This window comes from Rutilus rutilus, assembly GCF_951802725.1.
Source record: "Rutilus rutilus genome assembly, chromosome: 21".
Classification (NCBI taxonomy): Eukaryota; Metazoa; Chordata; class Actinopteri; order Cypriniformes; family Leuciscidae; genus Rutilus; species Rutilus rutilus.
Window position 1 is genome coordinate 34,654,326 of NC_140226.1, and position 16,840 is coordinate 34,671,165.

General features: G+C 39.6%; 1 protein-coding gene across 1 annotated transcript in view; it reads left to right on the forward strand.

The window, feature by feature from the left end:
• The window catches only part of LOC311280385 (ryanodine receptor 3), a 160,942-nt gene that overhangs the window by 9,106 nt on the left and 134,996 nt on the right, over positions 1–16,840 (forward strand). The window contains exons 2-8 of the mRNA XM_084392502.1: positions 2,664–2,783; positions 12,279–12,380; positions 13,800–13,814; positions 15,720–15,794; positions 15,874–15,952; positions 16,084–16,196; positions 16,639–16,738. Coding sequence (XP_084248628.1) covers positions 2,664–2,783; positions 12,279–12,380; positions 13,800–13,814; positions 15,720–15,794; positions 15,874–15,952; positions 16,084–16,196; positions 16,639–16,738 — 604 coding nt within the window. The remainder of the gene's footprint in view (positions 1–2,663; positions 2,784–12,278; positions 12,381–13,799; positions 13,815–15,719; positions 15,795–15,873; positions 15,953–16,083; positions 16,197–16,638; positions 16,739–16,840) is intronic.

Here is a 16,840-nt window from a genome sequence, read left to right on the forward strand (position 1 = left end):
TTAAATGGAGTAGAAACGCAATTATATCATTAAAAAGTGGATTTAAAAACCGTCTTGTTCAGTGTAAATTTAAAACTACTTTTTATGTGAGTGTTGATTATATCTAAAAATAAATAGCAATTAAATTTGGACTATTATAACCTTTAATATTATAGTGATGAAGTGACTGACAGGGTTCCCTGTGTAGTTTAGAGGAGGGTAAAAAATGATTAGGGATTCACGATAAATCGTCCACCGTATCGGCCGATATATGTTCAGTTTTAATGTTATCGTTATCGGCCAAATAAGAAAATTTCGCCTATATATATATATATATATATATATATATATATATATATATATATATATATATATATATATATATATATATTAAACCTGATAAATAATGTATTATTTCCTTCAGCTGAGACTCTTCAGATTCGCACTGTTCAACATGATGGTGTTGAATTGCTTGAAATATGATTGAAATCACTTCAAAAAATTAAAATCCAGTTAAAGTGCAACATGTGTCATATCGGCTACATAACATTATCATGAGAACATCATAATTGTGTGTTTGGGTCGTGGCTTTTAATGGTGAGACTTTTGTTTTTGTAATCAGGCTCTCTAAAATTATATAAAAATGATTCCTTTATGATTCCTCTTTTCCTTTGGGAAATGACCTGGATCCTCCTGACATTTGGTGTTGATGATGTCGTGTGTATTGTAGCATGAATATGTTTTTATCCTCCGGCTATATTTCTTCTTCATTTAGCAGATGCTTTTATTAGTGTGGATCGTCACTGGATGAGCAACAGTAAATATGCAGTGCAGCGTTTTGACGTTTATTTGCTCTGTAAACGAATCATTATGTTCATTATGAGTTTGGCTCATAAACTGGTTTGGACGAAGCATTAAAGCTCACTTCAGCCTCAGTTTGGTCATATCAGACGTCAGTGACTTTAATTACCCTCAAATAAAGGTATCTTTGATTATTCAGTTGAACGGATAATAATCTGTGCTAAATGAGATTATTAGGAGAAGAATCATTTATTCTAGTGCGTTCTGTGAACTAAATCTCAGAAGGGTTCTCTCTCATCTCATTAGTATGGAAGCTTGTTTCCGCCAATGAATAATAAATAAATAATAATAATTGCGACTTTTTATCTCACAATTCTGACTTTTTTTCTCACAATTGCGAGATATGAAGTCAGAATTGCGTGATATAAAGTCGCAATTGCGTGTTATAAAGTCAGAATTGCGTGTTATAAAGTCAGAATTGCGTGATATAAAGTCGCAATTGCGAGGAAAAAAAGTCAGAATTCTGACTTTAAAACACGCAATTCTGACTTTATATCTCGCAATTCTGACTTTATAACACGCAATTCTGACTTTATAACACGCAATTCTGACTTTATAACACGCAATTGCGACTTTATTTCACGCAATTCTGACTTTATTTCTCAGAATTGCGAGATATAAAGTCAGAATTGCGTGAAATAAAGTCACAGATGTAAACTCGCAATTGTGAGATAAAAAGTCACAATTATCTTTTAAAATGTTTTATTTTGTGGCGGAAACAAGCTTCCATACATTAGCTGTGATGTTAAACGGACACTAGCGATGAGTGTGTGTGTTGTGTGATGAGTGTGTTGTGTGATGAGTGTGTTTGTGTGTGTTGTTGTGTGATGAGTGTGTGTTGTGTGATGAGTGTGTTTGTGTGTGTTGTGTGATGAGTGTGTGTTGTGTGTTGAGTGTGTTGTGTGATGATTGTGTTGTGTGATTTTTGTGCGTGTTAAACGTTATTAGCCGATCTGCGTCACAGGAACAGGGAATAATTGCATCCGCTCGTCTGAACGCTCGTGAGTCATGATTCACTTCAGCAGGACCTCAGAACAGTGAATCATGATTCAGACACAACAAACACTTAAAGTCCCTGTACTCAATCATTATATACAATCAAATATCATCTTTAATCACCAAAATGACATATTTAAGCATTTTTTATGTGTGTGTGTGTGTGTGCGCGCGTAAGTGTGTGTGTGAGCATGTGTGTGTGAGCATGTGTGTATGAGAGAGTGTGTGTGTGTGTGTGTGTGAGAGAGTGTGTATGAGATAGTGTGTGAGCATGTGTGTGCGCGTAAGTGTGTGTGTGTGTGTGTGTGTGTGTGTATCCATATATCCAGATGCTTCATTTAATCAGACGAGGTTCTGCAGTCGCTCACAGATCCACCGTCTGCTTTATTAAACATAAAGCTGCTAACTGACATCTGCACTGGTGCATCACCCAGGGTCAAAGGTCAATGAATCCACACACTTTCCTCTGCGAATATGAGCAGCAAAAACAATTAAGATTATGATCATAGAGGTTAATTAATGGAGAGGATTCAGACTCATCGGTTTCCATGTTTACAATGAGTTCACTGGTATGCTCACACACACACACACACACACTTTCACACACACAGACTCACACACACAGACTCACACACAGACTCACACACACACTTTTATAGAGATACGAGATATCACTTTTGAACTTTAATCAGTTTGAAACATTTGTTGTATATTGTTGTATTATATTTAAATGTTACATTTTGTTGGAACGCTGAAGTTTGTTGATATTTTCAACCTGTTTTTATTAATGTCACTGAAACACGTGTTGACTGTGTGTTGTTTGCCAGGACGATGAGGTGGTCCTGCAGTGTGTGGCCTGCATCCAGAAGGAAAACCGCAAGTTCTGTCTGAGCGCTGAGGGTTTGGGAAACCGCCTGTGTTACCTGGAGCCCACGTCAGAGGCCAAGGTGAGCGTGTGTCTGCTTTTAATCCTGTAAACGAGTCTGACAGCCTGTTCTTACTCTGGTTTGAGAATAAAATGTATTATTTTAGTGATTGTTTAAAAATGTGTTTGTTATTGAATCATTAATTCAAGAGATTTGCTCAAAAACACTGATTCATCCAGTAATGAAGTCTTTATGAGTGAGTCATTGAATCATTCATTTTAGAGATTCATTAAAAAATACTGATTTATCCAGTAATAATGTGAAACAAGTGAAGTCTTTATGAGTGAGTCATTGAATCAAACATTTAAGAGATTCATTCAAAAACGCTGATTCATCCAGTAATGAAACAAGTGAAGTCTTTGAGCGAGTCATTGAATCAAACATTTAAGAGATTCATTCAAAAATGCTGATTCATCCAGTAATGAAACAAGTAAAGTCTTTATGAGTGAGTCATTGAATCATTCATTTTAGAGATTCATTAAAAAATGCTGATTCATCCAGTAATGAAACAGGTGAAGGCCCTGTCCCAAATGGCGCACTTCATGCGGACTTTCGGTCTCGTGGACTTGAATTGCGCGTGCTCTCTGAGTCTACGAGTCCGTAGGCTGTCCCATTCAGCATTTTACCGCTCTGAAGTGTGCTCAGCAGCGCCCCCTTTGTGCCCTTGAAGCGGTCTTCCGCGAAGCCCGCATAGAAGCAGGCTTCACGCACTTTAACTACCCAGGAATCCTTGCGAAAGGCCAATCAGACAACAGATGGGGGGAGATTTCACTCGCGGATAATTGTTGACATGGCTGAGAAGAAAATATTACGGTTTTTATGACCTAAATGTACATTTTATCAGTGGTTACCTACAGTTTATACAAACATTATGGTCATCGACCAGTGGTTGATGTCTCAAACATAAAAATAGCGCGTTTAATAATACGATCGCATTATGATTCATTAAATAAATAATGGCAGGGCTTTACTGAGTCATATGTAAACATAGTATGAATATTGAAACCTGTAAATTCATCTGAAACTCATGCACATTTTCATTATGTTTTAAAATTGCAATCTTAGTTCAAATGGAACATTATGTATTATTATGTACAACTGTATACATCATTTAAATAAGCATGGTGTATCTATTGTCTAATGCCCAGGTGATATGCACAATATCAAAATATAGAACTGTAAAATTAGGCTGTGTAGTTGACATGGAGATGAGACGCTGGAGCGCAAAAAATGTGATTTCTCCTGTCCAACAACAACCAGGCCTGTATTTCTGTCAGTAAAGTTATTTTTCACTCTGATTTCTCTGAAAATAAAAAGCTAGATGATATATTAAACTTTTTCTGTACGATGGGTAAATATCATATTCACAAAGCAAGATACCTTAAATTCAAACCTAGTTGCAAATTTTTTGCTTATGATTTACAGTTATTCTTCACTTCAAAAAATCCCCTCCAATAAAAGAGCTTCGAAAATATCCTGTATTATAGAATAAGTTTTATATAAATTGTAAAAATATTTTATTTACTGTTATTATTTACTTTCATTTTCTCTGTATCCCCACATGTTCATGTTCATTGTTTTGTATTATTTCCATTGTAATGCAAAAAAAAAAAAAAAAAAAAAAACAGCCCGTTATTTCCGGCGTGCTGATCAAGTCTGTCCCAAAAATACCTCTCAATGCGCCCTCGTGGACTCGCGCCAAGGGCCCTATAGGTCTGCACTACATGACGTCACCAAAGTGTGGACTCTGAGGAAGTCCACAAGTCCGGAGTGTGCCATTTGGGACAGGGCCGAAGTCTTTATGAGTGAGTCATTGAATCATTCATTTTAGAGATTCATTAAAAAACGCTGATTCATCCAGTAATGAAACAAGTGAAGTGTTTATGAGTAAGTCATTGAATAATTAATTCAAGAGATTGATTCAAAAACGCTGATTCATCCAGTAATGAAACAAGTGAAGTGTTTATGAGTGAGTCATTGAATAATTCATTCAAGAGACTGATTCAAAAACGCTGATTCATCCAGTGATGAAACAAGTGAAGTGTTTATGAGTGAGTCATTGAATCATTCATTTTAGAGATTCATTAAAAAACGCTGATTCATCCAGTAATGAAACAAGTGAAGTGTTTATTAGATTAGATTTAGATTAGATTCAACTTTATTGTCATTACACAAGTACAGGTACAAGGCAACGAAATGCAGTTTAGGTCTAACCAGAAGTGCAATAGCAGCAAGTGCAGGATATACAGTGGTTCCATAAGTGCAGAACATGGATATGTACTGAATAAATATAGAGTTGAATACTATTATAAACAAAAATTTACAGATAGATTGTCCTATGAATATAATATACAGATAACTATTACTGTGAACAGAGTTTACAGCTAGATATGTACTGAATATAATAATATACAGATGGCTATTACTATAAACAGAATTTTACAGATAGATATGTACTATGAATATATATACAGATGGCTGTTACTATAAACAGAATGTGAGCATAATATACAGATGGCTATTACTATAAACAGAATTTAACAAATAGATATATGTATAAGTTAGGCTAATGAGCAGTATAACAATGGATTTAAAGTAGTGCAAATAAAGTTGGACAGAAGCTATCCGAGTGAAAGTGCAGTGGAAAGTAATTGCATATTACAGTTAAGGTACGATATTGCAATGTATATATAAACAGTCGGTACTGTAAATAAACAGTCGGCAGTGCAAATTGAGCATATTCCAGTCAAGGTAGTAGTGCAAGATGCATATGTAAACAGTTGTTACTGTAATAACAGTCAGCAGTGCAAATGAACATTATAGTATTGCAAATAACAAAATGGAGGCAGGTGTGAGGAGGGAGAGGAGAGTCAATCAGTATATGAGGGGAGTGGGATCAATGAGGGTTAGAGTTTAATAAAGAGACAGCTCTGGGGAAAAAACTGTTCTTTAGTCTGCTGGTCCTGGTCCGGAGGCACCTGAAACGCCTGCCGGAGGGCAGGAGAGAAAACAGTCTGTGGGCTGGGTGAGAGGAGTCCTTAAGGATGCTGCGAGCTCGATGCAGACAGCGTTTCCTCTGGATGTGCTCGATGGCAGGTAGTGGAGTCCCAGTGATGCGCTGGGCGGTTTTCACCACCCGCTGCAGTGCCTTGCGCTCTGCAACAGAACAGCTCCCATACCACACTGTAGCACAGTTGGTCAGGATGCTTTCTATTGCACAGCGATAGAAGTTCACCAGGATAGTGGAGGAAAGCTGATTCTTCCTCAGTGTCCTCAGGAAGAAAAGGCGCTGGTGAGCCTTCTTGACCAGGCTGGAGGTGTTGGTTGTCCAGGTCATGTCCGCCGAGATGTGGATCCCCAGGAACTTGAAACTGGAGACACGCTCAACAGCCATTCCATTGATGTGGATGGTGTCGTGTGTGCCTCTTGACACTTTCCTGAAGTCCACGATGAGCTCCTTCGTTTTGGTGGTGTTGAGGAGCTGGTTATTTTCGGTGCACCATGTGGCCAGGTGCTTGATCTCCTCCCTATAGGCAGTCTCATCGTTGTTGCTGATGAGACCAATCACCGTAGTGTCGTCCGCAAACTTGACGATGGAATTAGATCCGTACACAGGCTTGCAGTCGGAGGTGAAGAGGGAGTAGAGGAACGGGCTTAGCACACAGCCCTGTGGTACACCAGTGTTGAGTGTGATGGATGTGGAGCAGTTGGAGCCTGATCGAACATTCTGGGGTCTGTTGGTCAAGAAGTCCAAAATCCAGTTGCACATGGAGGTGTTGAAGCCCAGGTCTCCAAGTTTGGCTATTAACTTAGTTGGGATGACAGTGTTGAATGCTGAGCTGAAGTCAACAAACAGCATGCGTGCATAAGTGTTCTTATTGTCCAGATGTGTGAGCACAGAGTGCAGTGCCATGGAGACTGCATCCTCTGTGCTCCTATTGCTACGGTAGGCAAACTGGTGTGAGTCCAATGTGGATGGTAGAGAGTCTTTTAGGTGTGCCAGGACCAGCCGCTCAAAGCACTTCATTACGATGGGTGTGAGTGCTACAGGGCGGTAGTCATTAAGGCACTTCGGGCTGGAGTGTTTTGGCACTGGCACAATGGAAGTGCATTTAAAGCATGTTGGTACAGCTGCTTGGGCAAGAGACAGGTTGAAAATGTCTGTAAAAACCCCAGCGAGCTGCTCCGCACATGCCCTGAGTACGCGTCCAGGGATGTTGTCTGGTCCAGCAGCCTTGTGCGCGCTGATCCTGCTCAGTGCATTGCAGACATCTGTGGAGGAGAGTGTGATCGGTGGGTGGTCAGCTGAGGATTTGAGCTTGGTGGCAGTTTCTCTGTTGTCTCTTTCAAAGCGAGCATAAAAGTCATTTAGCTCGTTCAGGAAGTTGACATCAGTGGCTGCGGGGGTGGAGTGAGAGGGTTTGTAGTCACTGATGGCCTGAATGCCCTGCCACATGCGCCGAGGGTCAGCGTTGGAAAAGTGTCCCTCTATCTTAAGCTTGTAGCAGTGCTTGGCCTCTTTGATGCCCCTTTTCAGATTTGCTCTGGATGTGCTATAGGCTTGTGCATCTCCTGATCTGAAGGCAGTATTGCGTGTCTTCAATAGGAGTCGCACTTCCCTGTTCATCCATGGCTTCTGATTTGGGTATGTGGTGATCTGCTTCTGGGTTGTAACACTGTCAATGGTGGTATTAATATAATCCAGTACAGAGGAGGTGTAGCAGTCAATGTCCGTGTGAGAGCCACTGGTGGCTTGAGAAGCAAACATACTCCAGTCTGTGTGTAGAAACCTTTCCTGGAGTGAGAAATCTGCCCCCGCAGGCCACACCTTGATGGTCTTCACTGATGGCTTCACGCGATTGATCAGAGGTGCATATTTGGGGGTGAGGAACAAAGAAAGGTGATCTGACTGTCCCAAGTGGGGGAGGGGTGTCGCGACGTAAGCTTCAGCCATGTTTGTGTAAACATGGTCTAAGGTTTTGTTTCCTCTGGTGTGACAGGAAACATGCTGGTGAAATTTCGGTAGCACTGACTTTAAGTTTGAATGATTAAAATCACCCGCAACAATAAACGCAGCTTCCGGGTGAACGGTCTGTTGTTTACTGATGGCTGCGTGAAGTTCTTTCATAGCAAACTTGGCATCAGCATCCGGGGGAATATAGGCTGCAGTTATAATAGTGGAAGTGAACTCCCGCGGTAGATAAAACGGTCTACATTTAACCATGAGAAACTCAAGGTTAGCTGAACAATGTCTCCCAACAATAGCAGAGTTTGTGCACCAAGCTTTGTTAATGTAAATGCACAATCCACCACCTCTGGTCTTACCGGAGCCATCTAATGTTCTATCCGCCCGGAATGTATGGCGTCCCGCTAGCTCAATAGCGTTGTCCGGTATTCCGCTGTTTAACCATGTTTCCGTGAAAATTAGAACATTACAGTTCAAAAGTCTCTTGCTGTATGTGATGTTGAGTCGAATCTCCTCCATTTTGTTCAACAGCGACCGTACATTGGCAAGGAAAATGCTGGGTAAAGAGAGCCGGTGTGGTGTTAGCTTTAGCTTAGCTCTTAGTCCTCCGCGCTTCCCCCGCCTTTGTTTACGATCTCGCCGGCGCCTGCGAGCACTTCCGCCCGGCCGGGCAGAGTGCATAGCCTCGGGTGATCTGGCGATCTCAGGAAGGAGTCGAAGGTTGTCCATAAAACTGTCGGAAATTCGCAAACCAATATCCAAAAGCTCACCTTGGGTGTACGATGTTAAGGCACAACTGTTCTGGACGAACAGACCCGAAATGAGCAAGAAAAATACTGCTAAATTACAGAATCTGGAGAGACCGCGAGCCTCGCGATGTACTCGCGCCGCCATCTTGGATCACTAAAAAAAAAAAAAAAAAAAAAAAAAAAAAAAAAAATGAGTGAGTCATTGAATCATTCATTTTAGAGATTCATTAAAAAACGCTGATTCATCCAGTAATGAAACAAGTGAAGTGTTTATGAGTGAGTCATTGAATCATTCATTTTAGAGATTCATTAAAAAACGCTGATTCATCCAGTAATGAAACAAGTGAAGTGTTTATGAGTGAGTCATTGAATAATTCATTCTAGAGACTGATTCAAAAACGCTGATTCATCCAGTAATGAAACAAGTGAAGTCTTTATGAGCGAGTCATTGAATCAAACATTCAAGAGATTCATTCAAAAATGCTTTTCATCTGGCAAAACAACACCGGTGCTTCGGTTTTTCACAGCTCCCAGTTTTACTGTGAGATTTTCCCATGTTGATTACACTGTTTCTGTGCTGTTAATTTCGGCGTGCCAAAGTAATCTATAGGAGGTCTCCAATAGATCAGATTTTTCACTAAAATCGGACAGGAGGAGCTCTAGGAAAGGAATCGATCCAATCCGCACCCCACAGAACAGATTTGGTCCCCGACCTCGAGTTTCACATTAAACTCACTACTCCACCACAGACTCAGGTCATCAGCGTGGTTTCATCTCTCAATTCCCAAATTAACATTTCAGAGTAATTTATGTTTGTCTCAAACTCAATTCTCAGTTGTACAGAAAAAAAATCTATAATTTGAGCCGGGGTAGTTCCCGAAATTTGGTTGATTTGAACCGGAATGACCCAGCTGTCTGTATATTAGTCATTGTTGTGGTTATGGCTCTCGGTGTTTGTGTATCCCGCACATAGATGTCACTAACGGGATAGTTCTCGTTGAGTTTAGCATGTTCAGTCTCTGTTGTGGGTTCGTCAGCGTCTCAGAGGAGGAACGACTCAATGCCTCGTGACTAAAGGATATGATAGTAATTAGCCGAGACAGGGATGATGTATCGCCGCTCTCGCTGCCGGTTTGTCTTCATTGTGCATTTTCTATTCTTATGAGAGACGTCGTTCCTCAGGGAGAGAGATAACTAATGATCCACCTTCACACCCGATGAGCCGAGCGCTTAGACTCATTTATGATAGAATACATGTAAATATACACCTGCTCTGTTATGATGTTACACTGAGGGAATCTGTTGTGGTCTGTAATCTTCACAACTGAATCTGATCCACCGTTTAAAGGCTTCAGCTCCGAGACCTTGATGTGACGCGATCGTCCATCATCCACTGCTGTCTTCTCTCTCTAGAGTCCTTGTTCTTTAATCTATCTCACTTCACTCAACAGAGGTCAAAGGTCACTCAACTGTTTACCTCATCACACTCACACAGATCTGCGTTAAACTCACTTCCACGCATATATATTTCAAGTCATTTTCAGGTAGGGATGTACGATATATCAGCATCGGCCGATTTATGATCATTTTTAATGTTTCCGTTATCGGCCCGATAAATTTGGCTGAAATATTAAAGCTGATAAATAATGGATTATTTCCTTCAGCTGAGACGCTTCAGATGCACGGTTCAACATGATGGTTTTGAATTGCTTGAAATATGATTGGAATCACTTAAAAATAAAAAAATGAATATTTTGGCCGATAACCGATAATTCTTTATATTTAAAAGCCGATAACCGATATATTGGCCGATAAATCTAAATACAAATTTTTATATAAGTTTTGAGAGCCTGATTACAAAAACACAAGTCTCACCATTAAAAGCCACGTCCCAAACACACTTCTCATTATAATGTTATGTAGCCGATATGACAGACTTGCGCTGCACATGTTGCACTTTAACTGGATTTTCCTTTTTTTTAAGTGATTTCAATCATATTTCAAGCAATTCAACACCATCATGTTGAACAGTGCGAATCTGAAGAGTCTCAGCTGAAGGAAATAATACATTATTTATCAGCTTTAATATATCGGCCAAATTTTCTTATCGATAACGATAACATTAAAATGATCATATATCGGCCGATACCGATTGTGTTTGGGTCATGGCTTTTAATGGTGAGACTTGTGTTATTGTAATCAGGCTCTTAAAAATGATATAAAAATTTTGATTTATCAGCCAATATATCGGTTATCGGCTCTCAAATATAAAGAATTATCGGTTATCGGTATCGGCTAACATTTTCATACCGCTGCATCTCTAATCTTCAGGCTCTTTGGTGGTTTGCTGATTGAGAACCGCCGTCTGCATGAGTTCACCGGGTCAAACCAACTAGTTCAGATCTGGGACTGCTAGTTAGAATCCCTGTGAAGAGTTGAACACATCCCGTCCGAATAATAAAGAGAAAGTTTCTCCAGCACACCTGGATCATCACGGACATCCTGATCCACTTTTTCTCCCAGTTTTTCCTCAGTAAAGGAGGGCAGTTTGCTTCATTTATCTTCTCGTCGCTCGCCTTAAACTGTCATGTTCTGGCCTCTTTGGCTCCGATCCCAAACCTCTCACCGGCCGTTTTCTCCTCTGAAGTAAATCACACTCCAACACCTCAGGGCTTCATTTAGGGCGGATTCCTCTTGCATAATGAACTCTAGTATTATTGACCTGAAAACGATGATCTCCGAACACTTCACGGACGACGGGTCATTAGATGGAAAACAGGGCGAACCGTCCGCATGCTGATTCAGCTTGACTTTAGTGGGTCGTGAAGTTTTTATTCCTCTTTGTGTGTCCAGAACTACTATTAGGACTATTATTAGCAGTTCATTTTTATGTTCTAAAATAAACATTTTTACAGTACTTTTTTGTTATTGTTTGTAGTTTCCACAGTGTTCAATATTTTTTGGTAACACTTTATAATAAGGTTCCATTAGTTAATGTTTGTTAATGCATTAACATTAAGTTGTTGCAGTAAAATATTAACTGCACATAATGTAGTTTTTAGATTAACTTTATTAATTTGTTGATGAAATATAAACATTTAAACGGTGTCTGTAATAAACACTTATTTTCATGTGCTAAAACATGTTAGCAATGTGTTAAAACATATTAGCAACATGCTTAATCGTGCTAGCAGCATGTTAAAACATATCAACATGCTAATTCAGGTTAGCAATGTGCTTAAACATGCTAACTAACTATGATTTTTAGTGATGTTTTATTGTAGTAAATTTGGTATGATTATATTAGGACTGGTGGCTGTAATGGGTGTATGGTTGATTGAATGAATTAATAGTTGCATTTGAGTGGTCAAATACATTTTATATTGTATATTTTGTATTGTAATTCACCTGCTCAGGGACTGCAGATGGAAACTAGCTTAGGCTAAATCTGGTGCAAGACATCTTTAATTAATGTTTTTTGCACATTGTCCCTGTTGAAATAAATAAATAAACAAATAAACAAACAGCATGTTAAATCATGTTAGTAATGTGGTAATTCATGCTCAAGCTTGAATATGTTCAAACATATTATCAACGTGTTAAAACATGCCGGCAATGTGCTAAAACATGTTAGGGAAGTGGTAAAATGTGTTAGCAAAGTGTTAAAACATGTTAGCAACATATTAGCAATTTGGTAAGACATGAAAGTAACATATGCTAATTCATGTTAGCAAAAAGTTTAAATGCTGTTTGTCCTGACATACTTTCTGGTGTCTTGATGATATTCTGTGTGTGTTTCAGTATGTTCCTCCAGATCTGTGCATCTGTAGCTTCGTGTTGGAGCAGTCGCTCTCTGTCCGCGCGCTGCAGGAAATGCTCGCCAAAACGGGACAAAACAATGACGTAAGTACAAAATCACGTCGATCTCACACAAACACTGAGAGCTGTCAAAATATGAAGAAACGAGGTTTCCGCCTGACATCGACTCTCTCTCTCTCTTTCTCTCCCTCTCTCTTTTTCTCTCTCTCTCTATACTGTATATATGTTTCTCGATCAAGCGCACAGTGTTGATAGTTGAGTCCAAGGCATTTTCATCAGCATAAATATGAAAAGAAATCCCATAGTTATGAAAAATCGACCCTAAAAGTAAGATCTATGGTTAAAACAAAATAGGGCCAAGAACTGAACCTTGAGGGACCCCGCAGGTCAGCGGGGTTGAAGACTAAAAAACCTGACGATTGTTGACCGAGAATCTTCTGTAGCAGTCCCAAACCTCCTGGCTAACACATGAAGCACCAGTTATGTTATTTATTGGTACTTTTTGGTAATTTTATAACTTACAAATTGACTACGTAACTACGACGTTGCATGCTCGTGATTTCATTTGCTGTTTAGTGCTGGGCAACGATTAATCACGTCCAAAATAAAAGTTTGTGTTTACATAATATATGTGTGTGTACTGTGTATAATTATTTTGTTTATGTAAATACACACACATGCATGTATATATTTAAGAAAAATTTGTTATTTATATATAAAATATTTATATTTATTATATATTATGTGTAAATATATATATATATATATATACATATACATATACATACATGCAAATATTTCTTAAATATATACATGCATTTGTGTGTATTTTCATAAACAAAATAATTATACACAGTACACACACATATATTATGTAAACACAAACTTTTATTTTGGATGCGATTTATCGCGATTAATCGTTTCCCAGCACTAGTCATTTTATAACTTACTAATTGACTACATAACTACGACGTTGCATGCTCGTAATTTCATTTACTCTCTATGTATAGTGCGCGTTTGTGCGCCGCTAGCATGAGAAAAAGTACATTTTTCTGAGCTAAGAGACTTTATTTAATAACAAGCTACGAAAATAGTGTTAATGACACCGACAACATCTCATACTGAATCAGAACAACATGTTTTTCTCTGGCACTCTTTACTTAAACTGCGTCTGACCGAAGAGTCAACAGCGTCTTTCAAAACACTAGCCTCGCATTTACGGATGTGTTACCAGATCTTTAACCCCTATCAGTCTTTAGGTCGCTCAGTGTCTCTTCACAGTCAGTTTGAAGCTCCAGGGCTTTTGTTTAAAGGTCAGATGTCTTTAAGGTCCAGACGGTGAGCCTGATGACCGGTGGCGGCTCTGATCTTTGCTTTCGGTCTCCTGTAGCGCAAGCGTGTAACATTAGACGCAATGAACTTAAGATGACAATCAAATGTCTGTGTTTATCAAAAGCATTTGTCTCACACTCTTTTTCTGTGGTTTCTTCACGCCTCCCACAGCAGTTCATTAGAAAGGTGAGTATTCTCGCTGCTTCTGATTCTGCATCTGCTCGGGTTATTAGGGGTCAAGCACTGAAGGTGTGTAGACACCTATTAAATCAGTGGCGTTCTTATTATTCTTCCGTGTCTTCTTCTTCCGCTCTGGAAGTCTATAGCAGGCCATAGAAGCAAATTTGGCACACCGATGGAGGACAATCTGACCTGTCACCATATCAAATTTAGAGTCTCTAACTCAATCCCTCTAGCGCCACCAGCTGTCTAAAGTTGCACTTACGTTTGTGCTAATAACTTTGAAACCGCAAGGTTTTGTTGGCTAGAAACAAAATTATTTTTTTTAAAAGAAAAGAAAAAAAATTAAAACAAAATTATTTTTCCATCTGATTCCTTAGCTCATGACAATTCAATTGCATATTGATTGCATCGATTACCATATGACGTAATTTTCCGTCATGGACATTTTTCTGCCCATTTTGAATTTTCTGAAACATTTTGTGATGATTTTCACGAAAATGTAACCAGATCATCTTCAAACCATGCCGACAGAAAGTTAGGGAATTCAAGCCGTTCTCGAATAACGCATGAACGAATTCGTAGATGAAAATGAAAGTGAGGCTATTTCTCCGCAACACTTTAGCATATTCTTACAAAACTTGATGTGTGTGATGACAAGCATGACCTGAGGCTACCTGCACAGTTTCGGCGCAGTGCCTAGTGGTCAGGAGATTCGGTGCAGCATGCCGAGTTGAACGATAACCAATTTTCCCATATCAGCCATTTTAGTTTTGAATGTTGTCGGAAAATGCTATATTTTACAAATGCATTGGCATATCGTTACGAAACTCTGTATGTCTTCAGCACCAGGTAGTATGTGTCTTCGGCACACTGAGGGTGAAATTTCAGGGCACTGCCACCTTGTGGTCAAAAGTTATAATAAATTAGCAAAAAGGCTCATAACTTTTGATTAAAATTAGCATATTATAATGAAACTGGTCTTAATAGATTCTGTGGATCATGCCAAAAACAGATACCAATTTTGCTATTGTCGGCCAAACTTCCTGTCCGCCATTTTGATTTTCTTTAAAAACCTACTTTTTCGAACTTCTAGACCGTTTGTCCGATTTTTACCAAATTCGAGTCGGATCATCATCAGACTGTGCCGACAAAAAGTTATGGATTTAGTGTTGATAGAATGAACCATTTTTGTATAGCGCTGCAACAAATTTGAGGCATGATTTTGCCTAAAATCATCTTAATATGCTTTTATTCGCTCATTGTTGCAGTTGGTCTGCCTCATTTATAACCGTTGCGTCGCACAAAACAGTGAAATAATGATCAATAATGCACAATAAGGCCTATCTATTTCCAATAAAAAATATAAAGCAATTAAAAATACTATTTGGCCAGTGGAAAAGATTGAGAAAAACTTTCTCCGAAATGCATCAGTGTCATGGATCCGTATCTTAAATTTTCCTAATGTCTTGTACCGTTAAACATGGTATCACATGGATGAATATGCATATGCAAATGATATGCTGATGACCTTATGCATAGTAAAACGAGGCGTTGTAAGCTCCAGATATGGATATTTCGGGGAGGAGACGCATGTGAACATAATCTTCCGCTGACTGGGATTTATAAAGGGAATTTTGCACAGGTACACACGGGTTTATAAGTCTGAATATTTTTTGCCGTACTCCATTTTTGGCTTTCGGGTGCACATACACTTTTAGTAAGGATCCTACGCACAGTTTTAGAAACGAGACCCCAGATGCTCCGAGCAATGCAATCATGACTTGTCGTGTCCTCTTTGTGCTTGGCCCCTTAATTGCTGCTTGCAGCTTTATTTATTTGTGTGTGTCTGATGAAGGAGTGACTGTAACGGTTCAGATATTTATTTGTTTGTAATGATTCTGTCCGCAGGCGGCCCAGGGCGGAGGACACCGGACCTTACTCTACGGTCACGCTATTCTCCTCAGACACTCCTTCAGCGGGATGGTTGGTGAACTTTGCTTCTGTCGTCAGCTCTGTTTGACTCTCTGCAGGTTGTGTGACAGTTTCATGTTTTGTGCTGCAGTATCTGACCTGTCTGAAGACGTCACGGTCGATGACGGATAAATTATCGTTTGATGTGGGACTTCAAGAAGACTCAACAGGTGAAGCATGATTGTTGGGATTGAAGGTGAAACTGTGCAATCAGTTTGTTTTCTAGACTCCAGGAACCTCTAGAAATCACATGAGGAGAGTCCAGCGTTTACGATCTGTGTGTCGGTGTGTTTCTCTCCAGGCGAGCCCTGTTGGTGGACGATTCATCCCGCGTCCAAACAGAGATCCGAGGGGGAGAAAGTGCGCATCGGAGATGACCTCATTCTCGTCAGTGTTTCATCTGAACGCTATCTTGTGAGTATCAAATAAACCCAACATACAAGACATGACTTTAGATTTGATTTTCTTCAGGTGTGTAATTCGTCAAATCAAAGTCTTGGGTGTAAAATCAAAGTCTTGAACGTCAAATCAAATTTCATCGTTCTAGTAATAATGAACTCTTTGTATGTCTGTCTGAGCATCAGCAGCTTCATATAGCAAATAAATGATTGACACTGTCATAGATGGCAGTCATTGTGATCTCTGGTCCAGATGAGTCAGACATGATCAGCATTAGTCAGTGTGTTTGTTAGTGGACAGTTACAGCTTTTTACAGCTTAATCTGAATTTATGCAAGCATAACCCATGATGCAAAGCTTCTCAGTTATGACCTCTGGGGCAAACGCATCATAGGGCCCACATGACACGAGATGACGTGTTGCCATGGTAACGATTATGCACCCCGTCTCCCCGACAGCATCTGTCCATATCCAATGGCAACATCCACGTGGACGCGTCGTTCATGCAAACGCTGTGGAACGTGCATCCCACCTGCTCCGGGAGCAACGTGGAGGAAGGTTCGTCACCAGAACCAGCTTTCAAGGCCACACTGTAAAAAATTATTGTTGGTTTTACTTAAAAGAAATAAGTAACCTGGTTGCCTTAATTTTAAGTTCATT